Raw genomic sequence first — 21,990 nt, forward strand, 5'->3', positions numbered from 1 at the left:
ATTGAAAAAAACTGAGGGAAAAGTGAGATCGAGGTAGAGGAGTCAAAATGGTTCACGACTTCAACTTACCTATCAAGTTGAAATAATGTTCCTGTATAAGAAACCGGTCTAAAGGTCAACGCTCTACAGAGGAGTGTTTCTGCATTGTTGTGGGTGTTCATAGAATTTATTGTTGCCACAAGATGATAAACTGGATCTATTTGTTAGTATTATCGGTCACTTAAGCTGGAACCGGAGAGTGTAAAATGTATATTATCTATGTACCGGTATGTAGGCTATAGAGAGGTCCACTTTATATAATGGCAGTGACGAAAGATGGGAGAACATCAGAGTTGCCGATTCTCTGCCTTGCCTTTGCCTTCTAAATAGGATGATGGATAGATGTATACCCATACCGGTTTATCTGTTGTGATATTAACCGCCATACTAAGCGCTATAATGTAGCGCTCATCGAATTTCCATCAAGCTGTTGTCAATATTTGCAGTAGCAGAAGTCTTCGGGGTGAATCACAGCATTTAATTTGGATTTTCGTTTAATAATAATTAGTTTCATTAGATTAAACAAGGAAGAAAAATGATAGAATAGTGAGACACGTACACGTTATAACTGCAATATTTGATTAACATTAATGTTGCTATATTTGTCTATCATTCAACAAAGCAGATAGGTACGGTAGCGCATTTAATTTGGATTTCCGTTTAATAATAATCATTAATATTAACCGTTTATTCTTGTTTAAAATAATCGATTACCGTATATATTTCGCTTGTCAAGAAAATATATTATTTAATGCAGATTAAATAATAAAAGTTCATACCGTAATTGAAATAAAATATTTTGTTAATTAATTATATTTCTACATTTTGAAAAACTGATCTGGCAACGTTGTGGAGCTAGAGAAGGATAGCTCTATCTGGTTTGTCGAATAATAGCCAAGAGTAGCAGCACCAATGTTTATGAAATACTGCCATTATAACTTGGACCTCACTATAGAATGTACAGTCTATACTCTCTGGCTGAAACTTGAATATTCTTCAAAGTTTTGCATATTGTTGGAAATTATGTTAAACAAGCTCATACATTGAGAGATTAAACTGAAAATCTCAATGAATATATTGCTCCTTATATTATTGATTATTGAACTTTGAAATTGATTGTAGTTCATCACAGTCATGCTAAACATTGACATAATAATATCAAAGTTCAATAATTATATATTTTTCAATATCAAATTACAATTAAGTGTTTGTTTCATCCTTACAAATTAATAATGTCTAGCCAATTCATCCTTGAACTTAAATTCTCTGGAACCTATTTTTTGGAAATTCTACTGTTCATTAAGGTGCGTACAGATATACGCGCCGCGAACATGGGCAATTCACTTTTAATCAGCTGACTATATCTGTATTTTTACAGAAACGGTATAAGATATAGATATAAAAAGCTTGGCATCAGCTGATTAAAAGTGAGTTGCTCATGTTCGCGGCGCGTATATTTGTACGCACCTTGAGATTTGAAACAATTGTAATTTTGGGCTGAGCCTATGTTGTTGCTCTCTCTCAGTTAGGCTATAGCAAAGCTATAGCAAAATGCTGTAGCATAGCATTTATAGAAAAATGCTTTACTGGTAGGCCTATAGCACAACATAGCTATATTATTAGTAGGCCTATTACATAGCATAGCTATGACTGATATGGGAAATTTTTAATCAATAAATTTTTTAATAAAAATGCTGAGATGCTGAGAATATTATTCACACTGCCCTTTACCATAGAGAAAAGATAGTATACGGTAATACTTTATTCTCTCTATGCCTTTACTAATTTGTAATTATACGTACTAAATGTACTTGTATACGTTGTACTATTAAGTATTTGTTATGTATTTACATAATAATATTATGTAATAATATAATATATTATTATCACTACTGTATTATAATATATCTTATTGTATTACAATATTTATATAATTTATTGTATGACTGTATTACAATTTAGGCTATTATATTGTAATACAGTCGTGATACTATTTCTGATTTTCAATTTAAGTTAAAAGAATGTTATCAATTACTGACATCTTATCTTGACCTCTATATGGGAATCTAAACACAATGGAAACCAGTTATGTACCGTACGATATAATGCATAACGCAGTTCATGTAATATAATATTCTTTATTGGATGTGTAGTGTATTATTTTCACTTATTTTACCTACCACTCTAAAATTGCATTTTCTATGGTTAGGAAGATGTGAACTCCATAATTATCTTCCTGAATATAAATAAAATGAGAAAGGTTTATCTTTTATTCATTTTATCAAGAAGAAAACTAACACACTTTTTTCTATGTATTTAAACCAGTCAATTATTGACTGCATGTCGTGTTTAAATACATAGAAGAAAGTATGTTAATACATAGCAGCTCGGAATGGATCAAGAAATCATCACCTTTAAGAAAACTAAGGTGGAAATACTTGAAAGAGGTATTTGAAAGTTTTCACCTCCCCTAGAGTTTTACTTTTTTACATGTTCAAACTTTTCAGATTAGGAGTCTATTAATTTTCGCCCAATTTCCTCAGTCTCTTGGATTTGTTGACTTAAACCCTCATAAGAGGGGTTTTTGTTTTTCTAAGAATGTAAATAAAGCTGCAATATAGAGTTTTACTCCATTATCAGTCAATTTCCAATCCTATTTCTCAATTTATTTTTTAATAATTATTCACCAATAATATTAGTTTTTAAGTTAGGCTACTATACCTAATCCAATGTATTGTACTCCATGGAATTTAAGTTCTAAAATAAAACTACAAATCCTTTTGTTCACAAAAATATATTTTTCACTCTAAAACATTAAAAAATTAATTCACATTCAAAAGTAATAAAATATTCTCAATTTTTTTAACTCTGGCACATCATAAATAAAATGGAATGGTTTCACTTCATGTTTCAAACTTACAAACAAAATTAATAGATTATAATATAATAATATATGTATGAATAAGGTAGCTTGATTTATTAATGTCGATCATATCATACTTGAATAATTTACTGATGCTCTTTCACACTATAGTGAAACTTCATAAAATCTTCTCATATTTTTCAACTGAACTGGCGTGATTTTAATAGAACTGAAATATTCGTAGGCTACATAAGCATTAAATAAGGTAGGTCTATACCTACATAACAGCACCATGTGGAAGAAATGGTCTGTTTTTTGTGTATTATTGCTTTTATGTTAAGAAATATATAAATATATTAAATTGAATCTGATTTCAACACAGTAGTAAGAAAGCTACATCACAAAATCGTTAAGCTTTGAATCAATATTATCAGTATTGTCTGTGGAAAAAATGGTCTCTTTTTATGTGTCTTATTGCTCTCATGTGGGAAAATGATTATTATTAAATTGAATCTGATTTGAACACAGTAGGGAAACTCATCTCACAATATCACAAAATCATTGAGCTTTGAATCAATATTATCGGTATTGTCTGTTGGAAAAATGGTCTGTTTTTATGTGTCTTATTGCTCTTATGTGGAAAAATGATTGATATCAAATTGAATCTGATTTGAACACATTGAGGAATCTCACAATATCACAAAATCATTGATCTTTGAATCAATATTATTAGTATTGTCTTCATATATGTGTTTGTACCCTGGAAGATTTCCCCCACCATCACCACACAAATTCATCCCCACTCCAGTGTTGCACTGAAATGCATGATGCTGTGCCCTCTGTGGTTTGTTGTGCACTTTCATATGCACAGTCAACGCCACTTTCTGCCTGAACGGTCGCCCGCAAATCTCACAAATATAATTTTTCTCACCGGTGTGAATCCAAGAGTGTCGCTTGAGTGTGTTTTTGGTGCTGAACGATCTATTACACTCATGACAGGTGTGGTCCTTCTGTTTGAGGTGGAATATTTTCATGTGATCGGTGAGCAGATTTTTCTTGCCGAATTTCCGATCGCATAGACTGCAGGAGAATTTTGAAACCTGTGTATGAACTACAAGATGCACATTCAACCCGGCTCTATCCTTGTAAACTTTGTCACAGTACTGACACTTGTACCGCCTGGGATCGGTGTGTCGTTGTACGTGAGCCTTCAGAGCCGTTTTATTGGGAAAAAGCTTTTCACAAATGTAGCAACAGTGTTTGTCCAGTGTGGGATGTACAGTTTCCCTGTGGTCTCTCAACATCCTCCAAACCCCAAACGACTGCTCACAAACGTTACACTTGTATTTTCTGGTTTCATCAGTGTGAGATCGTGTGAAATGAGTTTTCAAAGTTGTTTCATGCTTGAAACTCTTGTTACAAACCTCACAAACGTAATCGTTTTTCTTGCAGTGTGATTTGAAATGCTGCTTAAAATCATCACTAAGATCACAAGATGCTGATGATTTATCTCCGCCCACATCATCAATAGAATCTGATGACTTTTCCTCTATTTTCAAACTCTCTCCTTCATCATCATTTTTCTCCTCTTCTTTGATAGTAATACTGGTACAAGATTCATCATTACTGTCAGTCCTCTCCTCCTCTCCTTTCCTTTTCCCCTCTTCATCCTTCTTCTCTCCTCCTATCTCAAACTCCTTATTTTTCTCCTCAATCAAACTATCAATATCAAATTCATCGATTTTTCCAGCGCATTGTTCCTCTTTCATTGAACCAAACGAAAAATCCTTGGAAACTTCTTGGTAGGTGGGGAGTAGAGACAAATCTTCCACATCCTTTACTGTTCCTACCTTGCAGTTATCCTCATTCAATTTTTTCACCTCTTTTCCATCTGCTTTATTCTCTTCTTTCACCCTAAACTCACTCTCCAAAATGATTGGGAGATCCAGAGTCACACTGAAGTCCAAACTGTTATCTTGACTTGCATTTGTTTCGTTTGGAATGGCTTGAGAAATGTTCATGGTATTTTTATTCATGTAATTATTTGTATTCTTATGAACTCCAAATACATCAGATACTGTATTTGATACATTCGTCAGCATATCAACATTGAAAGAATTATCGAAGGCACAGTCGGGAGTATTTAGCAATTCTTCTTCTTCACTATTTATCGGCAAGATCTTTTCACACTCATCTAATAATGAGGAGGTCCTAACAATGTTATATTTTTCAGTATTTTCCACAGTGTGGAAATATGTGTCGTCAGTTATAGTTGATAATTCATCGAAGATTCCTCCTTTCTTATAAGATGATGTATTCGCAGGGAGAATATTTTTCCCCTCCAAACTACCAAAAGCATTTGGATATGGAGACGAATGACTAGGATTCTCCATGTGTGGATTGCAACTATTATTAATGTTTGTATTTCCTGTGAAAAAATTGAAATCATCATCTGTAATACTACTTGGTCCCACACTGGTCCCAGAAGATTTGAAATTGGGTTTAGCATCAATGTTACCAAAAATATTAGTAGAGCTCATTGTGGAATTATCGGGAATAATAGTGATAGACTTATTAAACAAATTAGTGTTATCAAATGGAATTGAATTATTCATACGATTCCCTAGATCAGTTTTCAGATTTGCAGAATTGTGTTGATCATTAACAAAATTCGGCTTGTTCTCAATTCTTGATGTAGCATTTTTTGCTAATGGAGGAATAGAAACGTTGCTCTTACAATCGGTATCAATAGTTCTTCCAATAGATGTAAACTTCGATCTTGATATGGACATACTATTGTTGAGTATATTTGGTTTACTCATTGATCCCGTATTATTATTGTACGCTGCAAATGGTGTTCCTGTAGAACTTTTCCCACTATCATAATGTTTTGTTCTAAAGTTGGAGCCATTTATTTTACTTTGCCCCATACTATCATTTCCAAAAACATTATTCAACCTATTTTTGCTGGGGCTTGGAACATTGGGAATAATTCTGGTGCCTGTTATAATGGTAGGTACTACTTTATCCAATTTTTTTGGAGTCGAAATTCGAGGAGTATTCACTGCTTGTGTTGGTGTAGGAAATTTCACAGCTGGGTCCACAGTACCAGAGTAAGAGGGTGTCCCAACAGTATTCCAATCAACATTTGTTGTGAAATTGGTCGTTTTTGGGAATTCCTCAGAATTTCCAGTATTATTTGATGTCAACTCATTCAAAAAATCATCGATTTTCAAATCGTCACTGGTTAAATTTGTAGATTTTGTCATTTCCACAATGTTTTGAGTGGTTCTATTCGGCAAGTCGCTAGTAAAACTAATACTATTCGGGGGAGAAGTTGTTGGGAAAATTGGCACGTTTTGAGACATTTGTGAACTCGCTGCATATCCATTATTACTCATGAATTCCATGTTATTCAAGTAACCACTCATGTGAGTTGGTCCGAAATAATTATTTCTCCAATTATTATCGACGTTCCAGGATGAGGTAGCTGAGGTAGCATGTGCTGCTTGTGTATTATTGAAACCCATCTGATAATTTGCGGTTTGTGTAAAGTTTGTGCTAATCCTATTCTGGAATTGTGAAGCATCTACTACCAAGGGCCTACTGACAGGAGGAGTTTTCACAGTCTTAGTCAGTCCACCAATGACATTCTGCACATGTTGGGGAAGCTCTCTAACCCGATAAATTGTTGAACGATCACTCACAACATTTTGATCAAAGTTATCAACCTTTGGTTTAGCGACATCCAGGATTATTTTCGGCAAACTGATTGGTATTTTTTGAGCGATAGTTTCTGTTTCACTATTGACACTTCTGATTGGTGCACTTGAGTGGAGTCTTCTTGATGGGGTAAACGATCTGATTATAGTGTACTTCAAATTTGATTTTGAATTCGAGTTCTGGGGGACTGGTTTGAGTATGATGCATTTTTTCGGCGTCTGGATGGAGCTTGTACTCGATGGTGTGTTGTAATTTTCTTTATTCCTGCTGTCAGATGTGTAGTTCAGGATACCAGGGATTTCCAAATTCCCAAAAGTGTTATAATTTGCAGGATTATGTGACTTATATAATCCACTAATGGTACAATTCTCAGGAATGTTAGTATATGACCCAGGATTGGTAAAATTCCCAGTAATCCCACTGTAGTTCGTAGGAGCATAATTATAATTACCAGGTATGCTATTATAATCATATTGCAAACCTTTGCCATCACAATAATTGCTATTAGAAGCAACGGATGTGTTGGAAATGTCATAGCTTCTATGAGTTCCGGATTTGTGTAGGATGTTATTGCCAGAAAAGCCATAATCACCAAGATTCGAGATCTGGAAAATATGAAGTCCCAATATTATTAGATAGGTCTAGCATCTATTTATTCATCAAGCACATAATCAAAATATGATTGGGAATGGAGAAACATACTTAGCTCTTACTATTTCATTCCCAAATTCCTATTAATATTAGTCCTCAATTTATTGTCTTTTCATTATTATCATTCAATATCTCATACTAGAAATATTAATTTATTATTACAGAAGATCTATCATTATATCTTCACTGACGGATGTAGTATGGATTAATAGATAGACAACAAAACTACACATCAAAGCAACCTCTCAATATTTATTTTTACACACCAAGATTCGAGATCTGGAAAATATGAAGTCCCAATATTATTAGATAGGTCTAGCATCTATTTATTCATCAAGCACATAATCAAAATATGATTGGGAATGGAGAAACATACTTAGCTCTTACTATTTCATTCCCAAATTCCTATTAATATTAGTCCTCAATTTATTGTCTTTTCATTATTATCATTCAATATCTCATACTAGAAATATTAATTTATTATTACAGAAGATCTATCATTATATCTTCACTGACGGATGTAGTATGGATTAATAGATAGACAACAAAACTACACATCAAAGCAACCTCTCAATATTTATTTTTACACATGTTTCAAACTCTTTTAGAATCTCTTCCAAACTACAGTTTTGAAACTATTCTGAGTGTAGCAGGTGACATTCTCAAGTGTGAAAGTTACATTCTCACACTTTAAAATGATTCTGAAGAACAAAGAAGAAATAAATAATTAGAGGTTGCTTATTTATTTGCTTTTTATTTTTTATTATTGTAGATACAGCAGTACTAGATAAAAAAACTGAATAATAATAGGAATATAGTTGAAATGCTGATGAATGAATAATAATTGAAAATCCAAATTAAATGCTGTCAATCACCCCGAAGACTTCTGTATGGGTAGAAGACTTCTTTCTGCATATTTCTGTATGCAAAAAAAATTAATCCAAGAGATACCTATACCAAGAATGAAAGCCGCATAAATTAATCAAAAACAGAATAAAATAGTTTTTGTGTGAGAATAAGTTATGAGTAAATAAGTGTAAATAAGTTATGAGAAAAAATCGTGGAAAACTTTTCCTATTCACCCCATTCTACGGGGTACTGCAAATATTAATAAAAGGGTAAATAGCTAGAATGGTTCAACAATATTATTGTAGAAATTCCCTATAAAAATAGAATTCACACTGTTGTCAATATTTGCAGTTCAGAAATATTATTCGTGATGGTTGACAGCATTCAATTAAGATTTTCTAAAAGGGTGAATAGCTAGAATGGTTCAGCAATATTATTGTAGAAATTTCCTAAGAATAGAATTCACACTGTTGCCAATATTTGCTGTTCAGAAATATTATTCGTGATGGTTGACAGCATTCAATTAAGATTCTCGTCTAATAATTATTTTAAATATGGTAGATACATTATTTAAATATCTTGACGTTGTTACAATACAAAGGCACCAAATACTATTTGAAAAACCAAGATTGGAAACCATCAAAACAAGAAATGAAACATAAGTTATCAGGACGAATTCATTTTCATTTGCTTCAACACAAATGAAAATAATTATGACTAAAATGATGTTGAACAAGACCTTTTTCATAATCCATTCTATCAATTAAAAAAAAAGTGTGTATAGAAGAATATTTTTGTAGACAACTTTGTAGCTCCTCTTTCAATATTGGATTTGAAGAGGCAATCTGAAATTATCTCCAAACTCTATCTATATAGGCTACTTGAATATTTTCAATCGGAGATGCTCTTTTTTAGAGATGAGCATATAAAATAAACAGTATATAGCCTAATATGGTCGAAGGATTTGACAAGCTATCTTTCAATATTCGATCAGGCGTATGACCAAATGTTTTTCATTTTTTTATGTATTCAGTATATTTCTTGGTAAATAATCAATATTCTGTTTATATCTAGGCTTATACAACAAACTATGATAAACTGTGAAAAGTCCAAAAAGATATGACATATTTCACTTTGAAGTCCAATCTCTTTAAAAAAAAGAAGAAACTAGAAATGTTAAATTTAGGAGGATAAGAAACTTTTATGATTAGTTCAATTCTTTCACTTAAGTTTACCATAAAAATAAAATAGAACAAAAGTTTACAGTTTGTAAATTGCTACTGCATGTTGTTCTATTTTATTTGTATGGTGAGTAAGTAATACTTTCTATAGAGTGTTTAATCCTTCGAGTCGTCAGGACAGAAAACACTCCGATTGGCTGATTAGATAGGCGCATGAAAAAACGCCTAACATGGTCTCACCCTTAACCTATTACCCTATCTCCCAGTAATAAATAACTCATCAGTAATTCGTGATTTCTAAATAAATGAATAAAATAATATTAAATATTATTGAATTATATTTATATATAAATAGAAAATATAAATTTTATATTATGGTAAATAAATAAATATTTATATGATGATAAATGAATAAATAAATAAACTTACTGGAAAGTTGACATCATCTTCTTGATTCAAATTAAAATCAGTTGAAGCATCAAACGAATAAAATTGATTGTTGAGAAAATCACCACTTGATTCCTGGAGAAAAATAAATTTTTTGAGTGATGCATAGGATCATATTATGTAAAGTATACAAGTGATAATAAATCTGATTCATCGGTATCAAATATCCCCTATTAAGGCAAAATTCTCGCCGTTGAGGCCCCCCCCCCCCTGTTATCTCAGTTATTATTGAAGATATTGACTCAATTTTCTGTTTAAATGGAAGAGGAGGAAAAATAAAGGGCGCTAGCCTATTTTGATACAATTTAGTTCGATTTTAATATTAATTAGAAATAGCTGTTTCAAAACTAACCTTATTTTCAAGAAAGGACGATTTTAAATATATTTGTATCTCAACTATTTTTGAAGATATCGACTCTATTATTTTTTTCTAATGAAAAAGCTCACCGGATAGAGCTTAGCCGAAACGAAAATGGATATGAGCGATGAGAAGAAAGACCTTCAATCCTACAAAACAACAATTCACATGAAGTGTAAAAGAACAGTGAAATAGAGTGTGAAATAAAAATGTATGAAAGAACAGTGTGTATAAGGTGTGAAATAACTGATGTGTGATTAGAGTGTGAAAGAACAGTATGAATAAAATTTGAATTTTTCGTTAACATAACCAAGAGAAACTTGATTAGATATAACTGATAAACGATTATTGTAGAAAACAATGACCCCATCGGCTCTATTAAGCTGTTCATCGGTAAAAACAACTTCATAACCCTCAATCGGCTGCACCTCCTCATCGCTGATTATAGATTAGATAAATTTAGAGTTTGAAAAATTAAAAATCATGTGCTTCTCATCGTAATTGTATGGATTTGATTGTAAATATTGTTATTATCAATTAGGTAGATTGAATTAAATACTGTGCAATAACTGTGCATTAAATTAGATCATTGTGCAATATAGAATATAGTTTGCATTATATTATATTATATTATTATTGATATGGATAGATCCGATTAGATTATCAATGTGCAATATATATAATAATTGATTAGGTAGATTGTACTAGATAGATTAAATTTTATATTTATTGAGAAATTATTTAAATTTCATTGAATTGTAGATTACATATTCATGCTACATATATGTACTTCAAACACAAAATATTATATGATGTGTTTAATTATTGCTTAATAAATAAATGAGTTCAGAATATTACGTAAACACATCTCAATGAACATATTTATAACTTCAAATTAAAGTTATTCAATCCATTAGATCAGGGGTCTCCAACCTTTTTTATCCAAGGGCCATATTGTTAATTCTTGGGAGGCTTAGAGGGCCAATAACAAGGATTTACATTGAATCTGACTTGTGGAACACACACGACAGGGGATTTGGGGGGTGTAAAATTATTATATTTCCATTAAAATAACATGAGGAGTTTCAAGTAGGTTTAATTGAAACAAAGGAAGAAACAAACCAATTCATTTCATTTCAATACAAAGTTCAATTTATTGAGTGTAAAAAGGTCATAAGAAAACCTGACAATGCATGAATTTAGCAAGTTAAAGAAAATTATAATAACTCTTTTAACAGTAATAAGACAACTTGACAATACACGAATTCATAGAAAGTTACCAAGCTAAAAGCTAATACTTATTTTTAGTGAGAAGATTGCATTTCTTTTCCACTCAGCATGTCCGCCCATTTAGGATTAAACTTTGTGGTTCCGATCATTAAAACTGTTTTTAAATGTTCATCTGACAAGGAAGATCTGTATTTGGATTTAACAAACTTCATTTTGGAAAATGTCTGCTTACACTAAATTGTAGGTAGATCCAAGAAGAGAAAACATAGCTTGAGCATGGTTTTTTATGTTTTTAGAGTCTTTTTCTGGGAGAGACATGTACAGTCCATGCAGACCATTAGCTAATATCTCGCAATGGTTGATCGCTGCTTGTTTATAGCTTATTTTACACTTATATTAAGAGATGGAGTGGCTAGTAAGAGGAGAGTACTGAACTCACAGTTGTCAAAAATGTGTAGAGATATATATTTTTAAAAAATCTGTAGCAATAACTCTCGGCGGGCCGGACAAAATCTATCCGCGGGCCGGATGTGGCCCGCGGGCCGTAGGTTGGAGAGCCCTGCATTAGATGGTTGGATTCCATACGGTTTATTTCAATCTCAAATCAAATTTTATTATTTACATAAATGACAGCTGTGATACGAGAGTTGCAATGTCATGAGTGATAGAAATTCCTATACAGTTGAGATAATATTTGAGGTATCGTAAAAAAGCAATAAAAAAACTTGTAGAACCCTTTATTATTAAAAACTTTAAAATATTTCAACAAATACTTTTGAAATATCGTTTTCTGTTTTTTACTTTCCTTGCCCTATTACCATAGGTAAGGAAAGTATTGCTTTCCGAAAAAAAATTAAGGTAGGTACCCCAATTTCTAAATTTCTATACGTTTCAAGGTCCCTTGAGTCCAAAAAAGTGGTTTTCGCTCGGGTATTGGTCTGTATGTGTGTGTGTGTGTCTGTGTGTGTGTGTGTGTTGTGTGTGTGTGTGTGTGTGTGTGTGTGTGTGTGTGTGTGTGTGTGTGTGTGTTTGTTTGTGTGTGTGTATGAGTGTATGTGCGTCTGTGTACACGATATCTCATCTCCCAATCAACGGAATGACTTGAAATTTGGAACTTAAGGTCCTTACACTGTAAGGATCCGACACGAACAATTTCGATCAAATACGATTCAAGATGGCGGCTAAAACGGCGAAAATGTTGTCAAAAACAGGGTTTTTTGCGATTTTCTCGAAAACGGCTTCAACGATTTTGATTAAAGTTATACCTAGAATATCAACTGCCACAAGTCCCATATCTGTAAAAATTTCAGGAGCTCCGCCCCATCTATGCAAAGTTTGATTTTAGATTCCCAATTATCAGGCTTCAGATACAATTTAAACAAAAAAGACTGTGAGCCTATTAGGAAAATACAATCAATAAAATTACAAAATAATGTAAAACACATCTAAGCAATTGAAGAAAGGAGAACAAGAGGTATGAAATTCTAAAGAAACGATAGTAAAATTATAAATGTTAATGAAAGAGAGAAAAGAAACTACTAGTATCGACAGATGAACAGAAACAATGGTACATTACTAATAAAATGGCCTATTACTACTAATTAGGAGAAAAACACCTGAATATCTTGCAGCATTTGCCCATCTCAAAGGATTAAATAGGCCTATATGTTTTCAAATTAATACTCTAAATTTATTACCCCATTACTACTCAATTTCAACCACTGAGAACCTTGGAAACATGATATCAAAGTATAAAAACGGCAAGTGGCAGCCTAAACAAGATTCAACTCCACAAAGTTTCATGAAATAGAACTGATATAACTGGACAAAATGCTCACAAAGCAGAAAATAATACAAGAAATAAACAGAAAAATAATTGAATTTACTTAGAAAGATTAATAATAATGGTATGGGAAGATGAAATACGATTTTTCGCCACACTTGGATGTAATGAGCTGGTTTACGTGCGTCATATGGATGCCGAAAGTGATTGTTTTCCGACCAGGCCGGTAAAACTTTACGGCCCTAGGGCTGTAAAATGACCTTGAATAACAACTGATCGTGTCCGATCTCACAAAAATCATAGAGAGATAATCTCATAACGACTGTAATAATCTATATAATTATATACCGTGAATCGCGGTATTATCCCAGGTAGCACACCTACGTGTTTCCAACGTTGAAATTTGGTTGTTGAGGTTGAATAACCGTTAGCGGTTGAATTTTTCAACGTTTTAAATGCAACGTTGTTTTCAACAGTTGATCTATCGTTGAAAACACGTTGAAAACGAGCTTCCAATTCCACCACTCACAGCGCTACAGTAGTCCTTACACAAAAACGGATCTATCAAGGACGATCGACTGATCAACGCCATTTCATGTTTGAATTCTCATCACGTTGATGAAAGCTGTGAACTCTTTTAGAAGAGTCTACCTATTCCACTTTGACTTGGTAAGTTTATTTAATTTATTATTCTTATTTAAAAGATGAGATTGTTTGGTGATTTATTGTCTAAACTTCAAAACAAATATTGTGTGTTGAACATAATTCTGTTTACATTTGAGGTTAGGGTTAGGTAAGTTATATTATGTTTTAAATTAGAGGGCTCTAATTTAATATAATTATTAAAAATTAATATAATACAATAAGCTTGGTTTTAAGTATTTTACATGTAGCCTACTACTTAACTTCCAAATAAATTACTATTACTTTGATCTTCCTGCACAAATATTTTCATTATGCTATCTATGTATTGTTTTTGTTACAGGACTGCTTGTGTTGAGAAATTCCATCGAACTTAATATAATAACACTGAACTTAATATGATATAAATCACTTAACATCAAAGTGATTGCTTTTAACAAGTTCAGTAATTAACTCGGTGATCCAAGAAATTGAAAACGGGTGTCCGGAGTTCAGCTCATAAATATTAACATTTTTCAAATATCGTCATTCCATGGTGACGAAATTTAGCTTAAACTTGTTCATTTTAAAATTAAATTTTCAATTAATTTATGCATGTTTACAACCCATATATGTCAAGGATATTTTTGATTAATTTCATTGTGATTTTAAACTTTTGGTCTAGGTTTACAAAATTTAGTAGGCCAATAAAAAATGGTTGAAATATCGGGATACAACTGTTTTTTTTCATAAAACTAAGTATGTACCTACAGTAACTATTAAATTTTACTCATAAATTAAAAAATAAATTTTCTACCGTTTTTATATAGAGCCTTATTTGTTTACTTCTATAGGCCTAATGAAAGAGGAGTATTTCAAGTTAAAATTCGTCTATGCTACAAAATTGGAAACCCAATATTCTTACTTTATTCTTAGTTCTTTTGAATGTTTGAACGAACAGCTGGTGTGACTTTCTCGTCTGACTATTGTATAGTAATGGACTATTTTTATCTAAAAAACAGTCATCACCTCGCCTTGTGATTCAAAATATCAATGTGTGTAACAAAATATCAAATGTATAACATTATTAGATGTGCACTTGAGAAAAATTCCTGTACTTGTTGTTAAAAGCAATTCCCTTTTAACCATGCAACATCTGTATCAAATAATAACTCCTATGTAGTGGCAAAATTTCATCTGCCTTCATATTATAGAATTTCTTATTAAAATTTATATTACCTTATGTTTCAGATTCTATCAAAAAATCTTGTGGGTCGACTGTGGGCATTGAGACCCAAATTGAAGACGCTATTAAGGATTGGCTAAAATATGCGGCAGAGTATTTTCAGTGGAGAAAAAACAATCTAATTTCGTCGGTAATTAAAAAGTATTATGAAATGAAAGTGGAAAGTTATTTTGAAAGTCCCTTTCTATTGAAACACTGTAATAAAATATTTGTTTCTCTATTGCATAAATCACAAACTATCATCATACCTGAAAACTAAAATGTAGGCGGGTTTATACGATGCCAATTGACAAGACAATAATATTGTCTTCTGAAATTTATAGCTGGTGTAAAGTATCAATTGAATCTTTTAATTCTAGAACCATCATCTAGGCATAGCTAAATAAAAACTAATTGACAATTATTATTGTTTTGCCAATTGGCATAGTTTAAACCTGGCATAAATGTCAAGTAAAAATTTAGATATATATTATTTCCTAGAAAGAATTGAGCTATTTTTGCTCACCACAGATAAAATTATCATACTAAAAATTCAAGATTTTTAAACAACTGCTAAATTCTTGAAATAATAGTTTTAATTTATGTTTCTTACAGACATAAAATGTTTTTGAGCTTGGCAGAGTATATTAAATTACCATGGTAATTTGGTTGTAACCATCTTAGTTCTTTAAACAACCTTTCATCATACTATTTTTGTGGATCAAAATTGAAGTAATATGGAAATAGAAAGAAAAATAAAAATCTCAGTATCCTTTTTGAATCATTTAAATAATGATTAATAATAGTGATTAAATAATTCAAAAAGGATACTGAGATTTTTATTTTCCTTTCTATTTCTATAAAAAGTAGCCCTATACAGAAAAGAGATGAATATGGTTTTTATTGTCTGTTTTTAATGTCAACTTACCAATGTACCGCATTGCAGGGTAATATTTCTGTTACATGAAATCATATGTAAATAAATGGAAATATGATTTCGTATTTTCATCTCTTTTCAAATGATTTTAGAAATATTACCATGTAATTGATAAGGTACCGGTTCAAAAGTATGGCTAATTCAACGTCTATTTATAGTTGAAAATAATGGTTGTCACAACGTGCTTTCAACGTCTATTTATGGTTGAAAATAATGGTTGTCACGACGTGCTTTCAACGTCTATTTATAGTTGAAAATAATGGTTGTTACAATGTTTTTTCAACTATTATTCAACGTTGAAAATAACGTGGAAACGGCGGACATTTTCTCGTGTTTTCAACGTTGAATTTAAACGTCTTTTCAACGTTAAGGTATTACGTGTTTCTAACGTTATTTCAACGTTTCTGTGCTACCTGGGATGTCTATAATATATTTTATAAATTACTGTTTCATAATTTAATATTAATTATTGTGTTTTTGATATCAAACAATAGAATACGATGATATCTCCATAGCCTAAACAATATAATGTTGGCTGCATTCTCCATTGTCAGAAAGGTACGTATCGCAAGTATTTAAAAGTGAAGAATCGAATTTGAAATCAAAGTACAATAATTGTATCAATATTTAAAAGTGAGGTAGAGTAATAATTGTTTCTTTTCTATTATCGAATTCCACTTCTTAATGCAATACAATCAACAATAATAATAAGAAAATACAGCACAGATCTGAAGTTTAAGGTAAGCCTACTGGTGAAACTCAGCCTTGACTGAAAAATTCCTAGTAATTTTTCCTCAATTCATTATTAAAACTTTAGATAATTTTTCTTCAATATTAAACCATATAGAGAAAACATTAGGCCCACTCAAGATTGAATCTTCGAATGTTTTCTCTATGTTTTAACTATTTTCAGAGCAATATTTTGTTGTGAAAATGCCGACAAACCGGCTTCAAATTTGCCGCTATACACTATATTATAGTAGCCTACATAAGTGTTATCAGTCAGGCCCCTACATTCAACAATACGCAATGGCCGAGAGTGTAAAGGTGTAATACATCAGAACTCAAAGCTCAGTGAATAACAAATATGATCTAGGTTCGAATCTCGGTCAATGACATTTTTTTTTGTCAATGAATTTCGACTTTTATTAGCTATTTTTTATATTAGTTATCGTAATTTAAATTTCAATCAATTTTTTAGATATATTTTGAGACAAAACTGTGAAATATGCAATAATATTAATTTTTTTATCACATTATTTCAAAATAGTAATGAAAATTCTATTCATCCATCTACCCATGAGATATTGCACCGGGTGCAAAGCACAAGCTATAAAAATTCAAACAATTATTCAAAATATTAATAGTATGAAAATATGGTCACTATTGTAGATTATTAATTAGTAATATTGAAATTAATTGACAGTAAAAGTTGTCTTAACCAAGATTCAAACTATCAAAATAGGCTGTTTGAATTTTATTTATTTTTCAATTTCTTATATATTGGGAAGTGTTTTTTTTGGTGTGGTGAAAAATAGCGTTCCCAACACGGACAAAAATGTTTTTCCGGCTCTCGAACGCTTCAAGTTCTCGACTTTGTCTCGAACTTGAAAACCGTGATCTTGAGCCGGAAAACGTACATTTTCGACCCTAGGTGCGAAATATACTATTACAGACCTGACATGACACTACAAATCTTCAAAACCAAACTCACAACACTATCAATGTATCACCGAAGTTTTATCAATAACTCACTTCAATCAGTAGAAATAACCAATAATAGCACTTCAAATAATAATTATTATAACAATTCTCAATAGAGTGGCACACTAGCGCCACTAGCGCTCTCAGTGGCGCAGTGGCGAAACTATGAGGCTAGCGCCCCTCTACTCTACTCCTCTACTCCTACTGTCCTTACAAGAATCAGTGATTAAAGACGGGAAGTTTGGAACACTTTACTGATCCGGGTCAATCGGTCTCGTTCACTACCACAACCCATTCAATTGAACCTGTCTTTTAAGAGGACATCCTCTAAAAAAATTCAAAACAAGCAAAAAACAAAAGAGAAACAGTTGATGGGTGAACAATACAAGTCTAAAATGAACAGGTATTTTAAATTAGTATGATCCGGTTCACTGACTGCTCCGTTCAATTTGAACGGGTCAACGGATCGAACAACACATCTCTAAAACAAAATCAAAAACTAAAAATTCAAAACTTCAGTTTTCGGGGAACATGACCAAAAAATAATTAATAATAAGGGCGACGAATCAAATTGACTTACAACAAATAAGTGAGATCAACTCGCCATTTGCAGTATTCTGAAATCAAACATCTCACAAACTAATAGACTAATCTTAAAAATAAATGGGCAATGAAACGAAATTCAAAGCCTAGCCTTATAAAATCAACTAAAAAAATTGCATGGTTGCCTGTAAAGTCGGTATACGGGCGAAAGTTTTACGTGACAACAACTTTGAGTGGGAAGTAGTGGCGCAGTCGCAGGAGATTGCTTGCAACGCCTGCACAGGTTGACTGCTCCGTTTCACTCTCTCTCCAGGTGAATGCCTTCGGGTTGCTGCTGCGTTGCTCGCCACTGCTCCTTGCTCCTATTCGTGCTCTTTCCAGACGACTGTGAACCAAAACGAACGCTCTCACTCGCTCTCATTGTGAGCGCATAACGCGGAGCGTGAGGCAGTTTCTTGAAGTGTCACCCGGCAAACCAATTTATAAGACGTTGTCACGTCAAAAAATCAAGTGGAAAAGATTCAGCATGAAAATCTCTACAATTTATGTTCAGTAACATTTTCACCTAAAATTGAAAATAAGCTCGAAATGCGAGAAAATAAGATTATTCAATTGCAAACTGTTGGCAACTGTTGATTCTATTAAATCATTCACTATGAAGAGATAGCAGACTTCGTGTGTCTGCAGCGCTATTGTTCTGTCACCAGCTGTCTCAGATCTTAGAATAGTAGATTTGATATGTGCGGGAACACTAACTTCAGTTGATCAATTTTCATAATGGCAAGGAACGTTGTGTGAGTGCGCCACACCAGATTTTTTGTATACAAATTATACTTGGACTTTTCCACTTCCATTCTGTCAGCATTAGTTGAATTAGGAGAATTTATGTTATTCATTAGGAGTGCTGACAGTATGATGTGAATATACATAACGGTTATGCATAGAATCTCAAATTTTAATTGAAAGCTTTAATCTATTTTCTTCAAACCAATTAATATTTAGGAATTGATAGAAGACCTAAAAAATGACTAACAATTATTTTCACAATAACAACTATTCTGCGTTTTTTTGCAACATCCCCATCCTTCAGCTGGGTTTACACCAAAGTTATTAACAAAATGTTGATAACTTAATCATTATAGATTCTGTTAGATTGAACGGGACTTGACAAACACATATGTTCATCATTTGTATGATAAGTTGTGTTCAACCTAACAGAATTAAGTTAGGATTAAGTTATTTTGTTAATAAATTTTGGTGTAAACGCAGCTTTCCTGTGGACTAATTGACGAATTAAATTAGAGAAAATTCCGCCACAGGCGGTTTTGATGTTTTTGGAACACCCTTCACCTACGATCTCATAGCGAATAGACTCAGAATAACCATTCAGCAGTTACTGGTAAGCCCCATTTTCCCGGCAGCATAAAGAGGCAATATGAAAGAACACCCAGACCTCTATAGGATAAAATCAATGGGCATTCTGAAAGGAGGTGCTGCATATAGTCTATAAAAGATTTTACTTTTACTAGTTTTTTTATTTTTTAGTAATTGTTTTTTACAGGTTTGACCGCATACACATCGAGAGTCGAACCACATAATTAGTGTCTCCCCCATGCTGTTGTCAGCTAAGCACACATATTTCTTCAGTTGATTATTGGAGGAAATATAATATTATTGTTGATTCAACCAAAAAAAATATTGCAGAAATTAACCAAAGTAAATTCTAGAACCATTCTTTGAAATTAATTCATTTTCAAAAATATATAATTTTTAAACAGCATTATTTCTATAAATGATTATAAACAAATCATATTAATTTCTCAATTAATTGAAATAGCGTTTGAAACTTTAATGTTGATGTTATTTGATTATATTATAGTCAACCTAAATTGTAGTTGGCCATTTTGTTTCTCCAATTTACCTTAAGAGCTTGTTGAAATATTTTTTGTGTATTCCATTTATCTACTACAATATGATATCATAAAGAATTACCATGTTTTTTCTCAGTCATGCAATCATCAATAAAGGTCACACTTTTCCAGTTGAGTTTTAGTAGTTTTCAAAATAAATAAATAAATTGACCTTGCACTTTTAAAATGTTTGTATTTGTCCAACTATACAAGCGTTTGAAACGAAATTTATTCAATTTCTTGTGTCAATTGTTGAACACATGATTGTAAAATGATAAACGCCCTGATTTGTGGATAATAATTCAATCTCTTAGCAAAAATTATTAAATCTTTTTTAAAATTTTTAGAAATTATAGAAAAATTTATTAATGAGTAAATATATTATCTTAGTAATAATTATTCTTGTAATGAACTATAGAATTATTTGTTTTGAAAAATATTGGGGAACTAACTGATGATTGCTATTTATTTGGTCAGCTGTTGATCTACAGAGTTAGGCCTACAAAGTTCTGCATTACATTAATGATTCATGAAAGTTGATTGGAAATAGTTCTTTCCAAATTTGCCCTGTCGAAATCAGAAATAAGATCACATTGCCTTGTTATAAAAATCATACATAATAATCGTGGTTCAAACAATTTTAATTACAGGGAAATTTACTTGGATCTTAATACAAAAACCTATACAAATAGCAAAAAAAAGCAGTAACCAGATTAACTGATAAACTCATTTGAGTTGAAACTTCTCCTTTCATCAACTGGAAAGTGGTCTTTAATATAAGGCAGGTTTTTCTGAATAGCACTCGAAGTGTACTTGGGCAGATATTTTCTCATAAAAAAGCATTGTTTTCCATTGAACCGTTTTCTGGTTAAAATCACAGTTTTGAATTATAAAAAGTGTATGACTTTCAAAGAGCGTATTATCATTACGGTAGCCTATTTATTCATGAGACTTAGGAGAGTCAAAGAATATTCTGCATTACAAATAAATATGAAAGAATCAACCAATTTGTTTGGAAACGTTCGTTTTAAAAATGGAAAACTAAATACGTTGGGCAAAAAGCACGCTTTGACAAAATAATAATAAATGGTCCTTGATGTTTCAATTGGAGTTGTTAGTTCAAGTAGGCCTATAAAAATTTGATTCAAATATAGATTGATGTTAACTGCTATGTGTTTTTTAGAATCCTAGAAAGAAATAATTGTATAATTAAACATTATTTTTCCAGTTTTCAATATTTAGACAGAAGCGAACGTTTTTGAAATTATAGCGCCAATCGGTAACTAGGCAGCCTGACAAAAGTTATTCATATGATTTTCTTTTTAAACAGTGAAACTGTCGAATAATTTGTCTGTTTTACTCACTTAATCGAGAAATATATTTTTAAAATTGATTATTATCATAATAGCACGGATAAATTGGTATTATTTCAAAATACTTAATTATCAAGCGGTATTATATTTATCATGGTTTCGTCAGATTCAGTTGGTAGCTCTGTGTTGTTGTGTCGGCCATCTTTGAGACTCGCACTTTTGCTAATGAAGAATTTTACTGTTACCTATTTGTGGCTGGATGATTTATGACTTATTTTTCTATCCCCATAAGTTACAATCGAGTTATAAAATAGTTTTCAATATTAGATAATATAAAGTTAACGTATTCCATATTGAGTGATTTTCTAGTCCAAAGTAGGCCTCTAAATTGATAGTTTCAAGTCTCATGCAACTGGAGTGGCAAAGTGTTTGGCTTCTTTTTAGCTTCCTGAAAGATTATTTGTGCTGAATCAAAACATTATTAAACAGTATGTAAGTACATTCAGCCATGGAGAAGTGAAATTTGTTCAAATTTCTATTATAAATTAGTGCTTTACTGGTAACCCAATTATGACATCAGACAAGAATTTGATGCACATATGAAAGTTAGGTG

General features: G+C 31.9%; 2 protein-coding genes across 8 annotated transcripts in view; one reads left to right on the forward strand and one right to left on the reverse strand.

The window, feature by feature from the left end:
* Positions 1 to 2,817: 2,817 nt before the first annotated feature.
* On the reverse strand, positions 2,818 to 20,095 carry LOC111051080. The gene is made up of 3 exons (XM_022337510.2): positions 20,076 to 20,095; positions 9,736 to 9,828; positions 2,818 to 7,230 (listed from the first exon to the last, which is right to left on the reverse strand). The coding sequence occupies exon 3, from the start codon at positions 6,430 to 6,432 to the stop codon at positions 3,592 to 3,594; it is 2,841 nt and encodes a 946-aa protein (XP_022193202.2). The 5' UTR covers positions 6,433 to 7,230; positions 9,736 to 9,828; positions 20,076 to 20,095; the 3' UTR covers positions 2,818 to 3,591.
* A 1,448-nt stretch (positions 20,096 to 21,543) lies between these two features.
* LOC120352720 (mucin-4-like) overlaps positions 21,544 to 21,990 on the forward strand; it is a 43,778-nt gene continuing 43,331 nt past the window's right edge. For 3 of the 7 annotated variants that reach the window (XM_039434654.1, XM_039434656.1, XM_039434655.1), the window contains exon 1: positions 21,544 to 21,869. The gene's annotated coding sequence lies outside the window, so the exon portion shown is untranslated. The remainder of the gene's footprint in view (positions 21,870 to 21,990) is intronic. The other 4 variants (XM_039434657.1, XM_039434658.1, XM_039434660.1 and 1 more) reach the window with 2 other exon arrangements.

This window comes from Nilaparvata lugens, chromosome 8 (genome assembly GCF_014356525.2).
Source record: "Nilaparvata lugens isolate BPH chromosome 8, ASM1435652v1, whole genome shotgun sequence".
Classification (NCBI taxonomy): domain Eukaryota; kingdom Metazoa; phylum Arthropoda; class Insecta; order Hemiptera; family Delphacidae; genus Nilaparvata; species Nilaparvata lugens.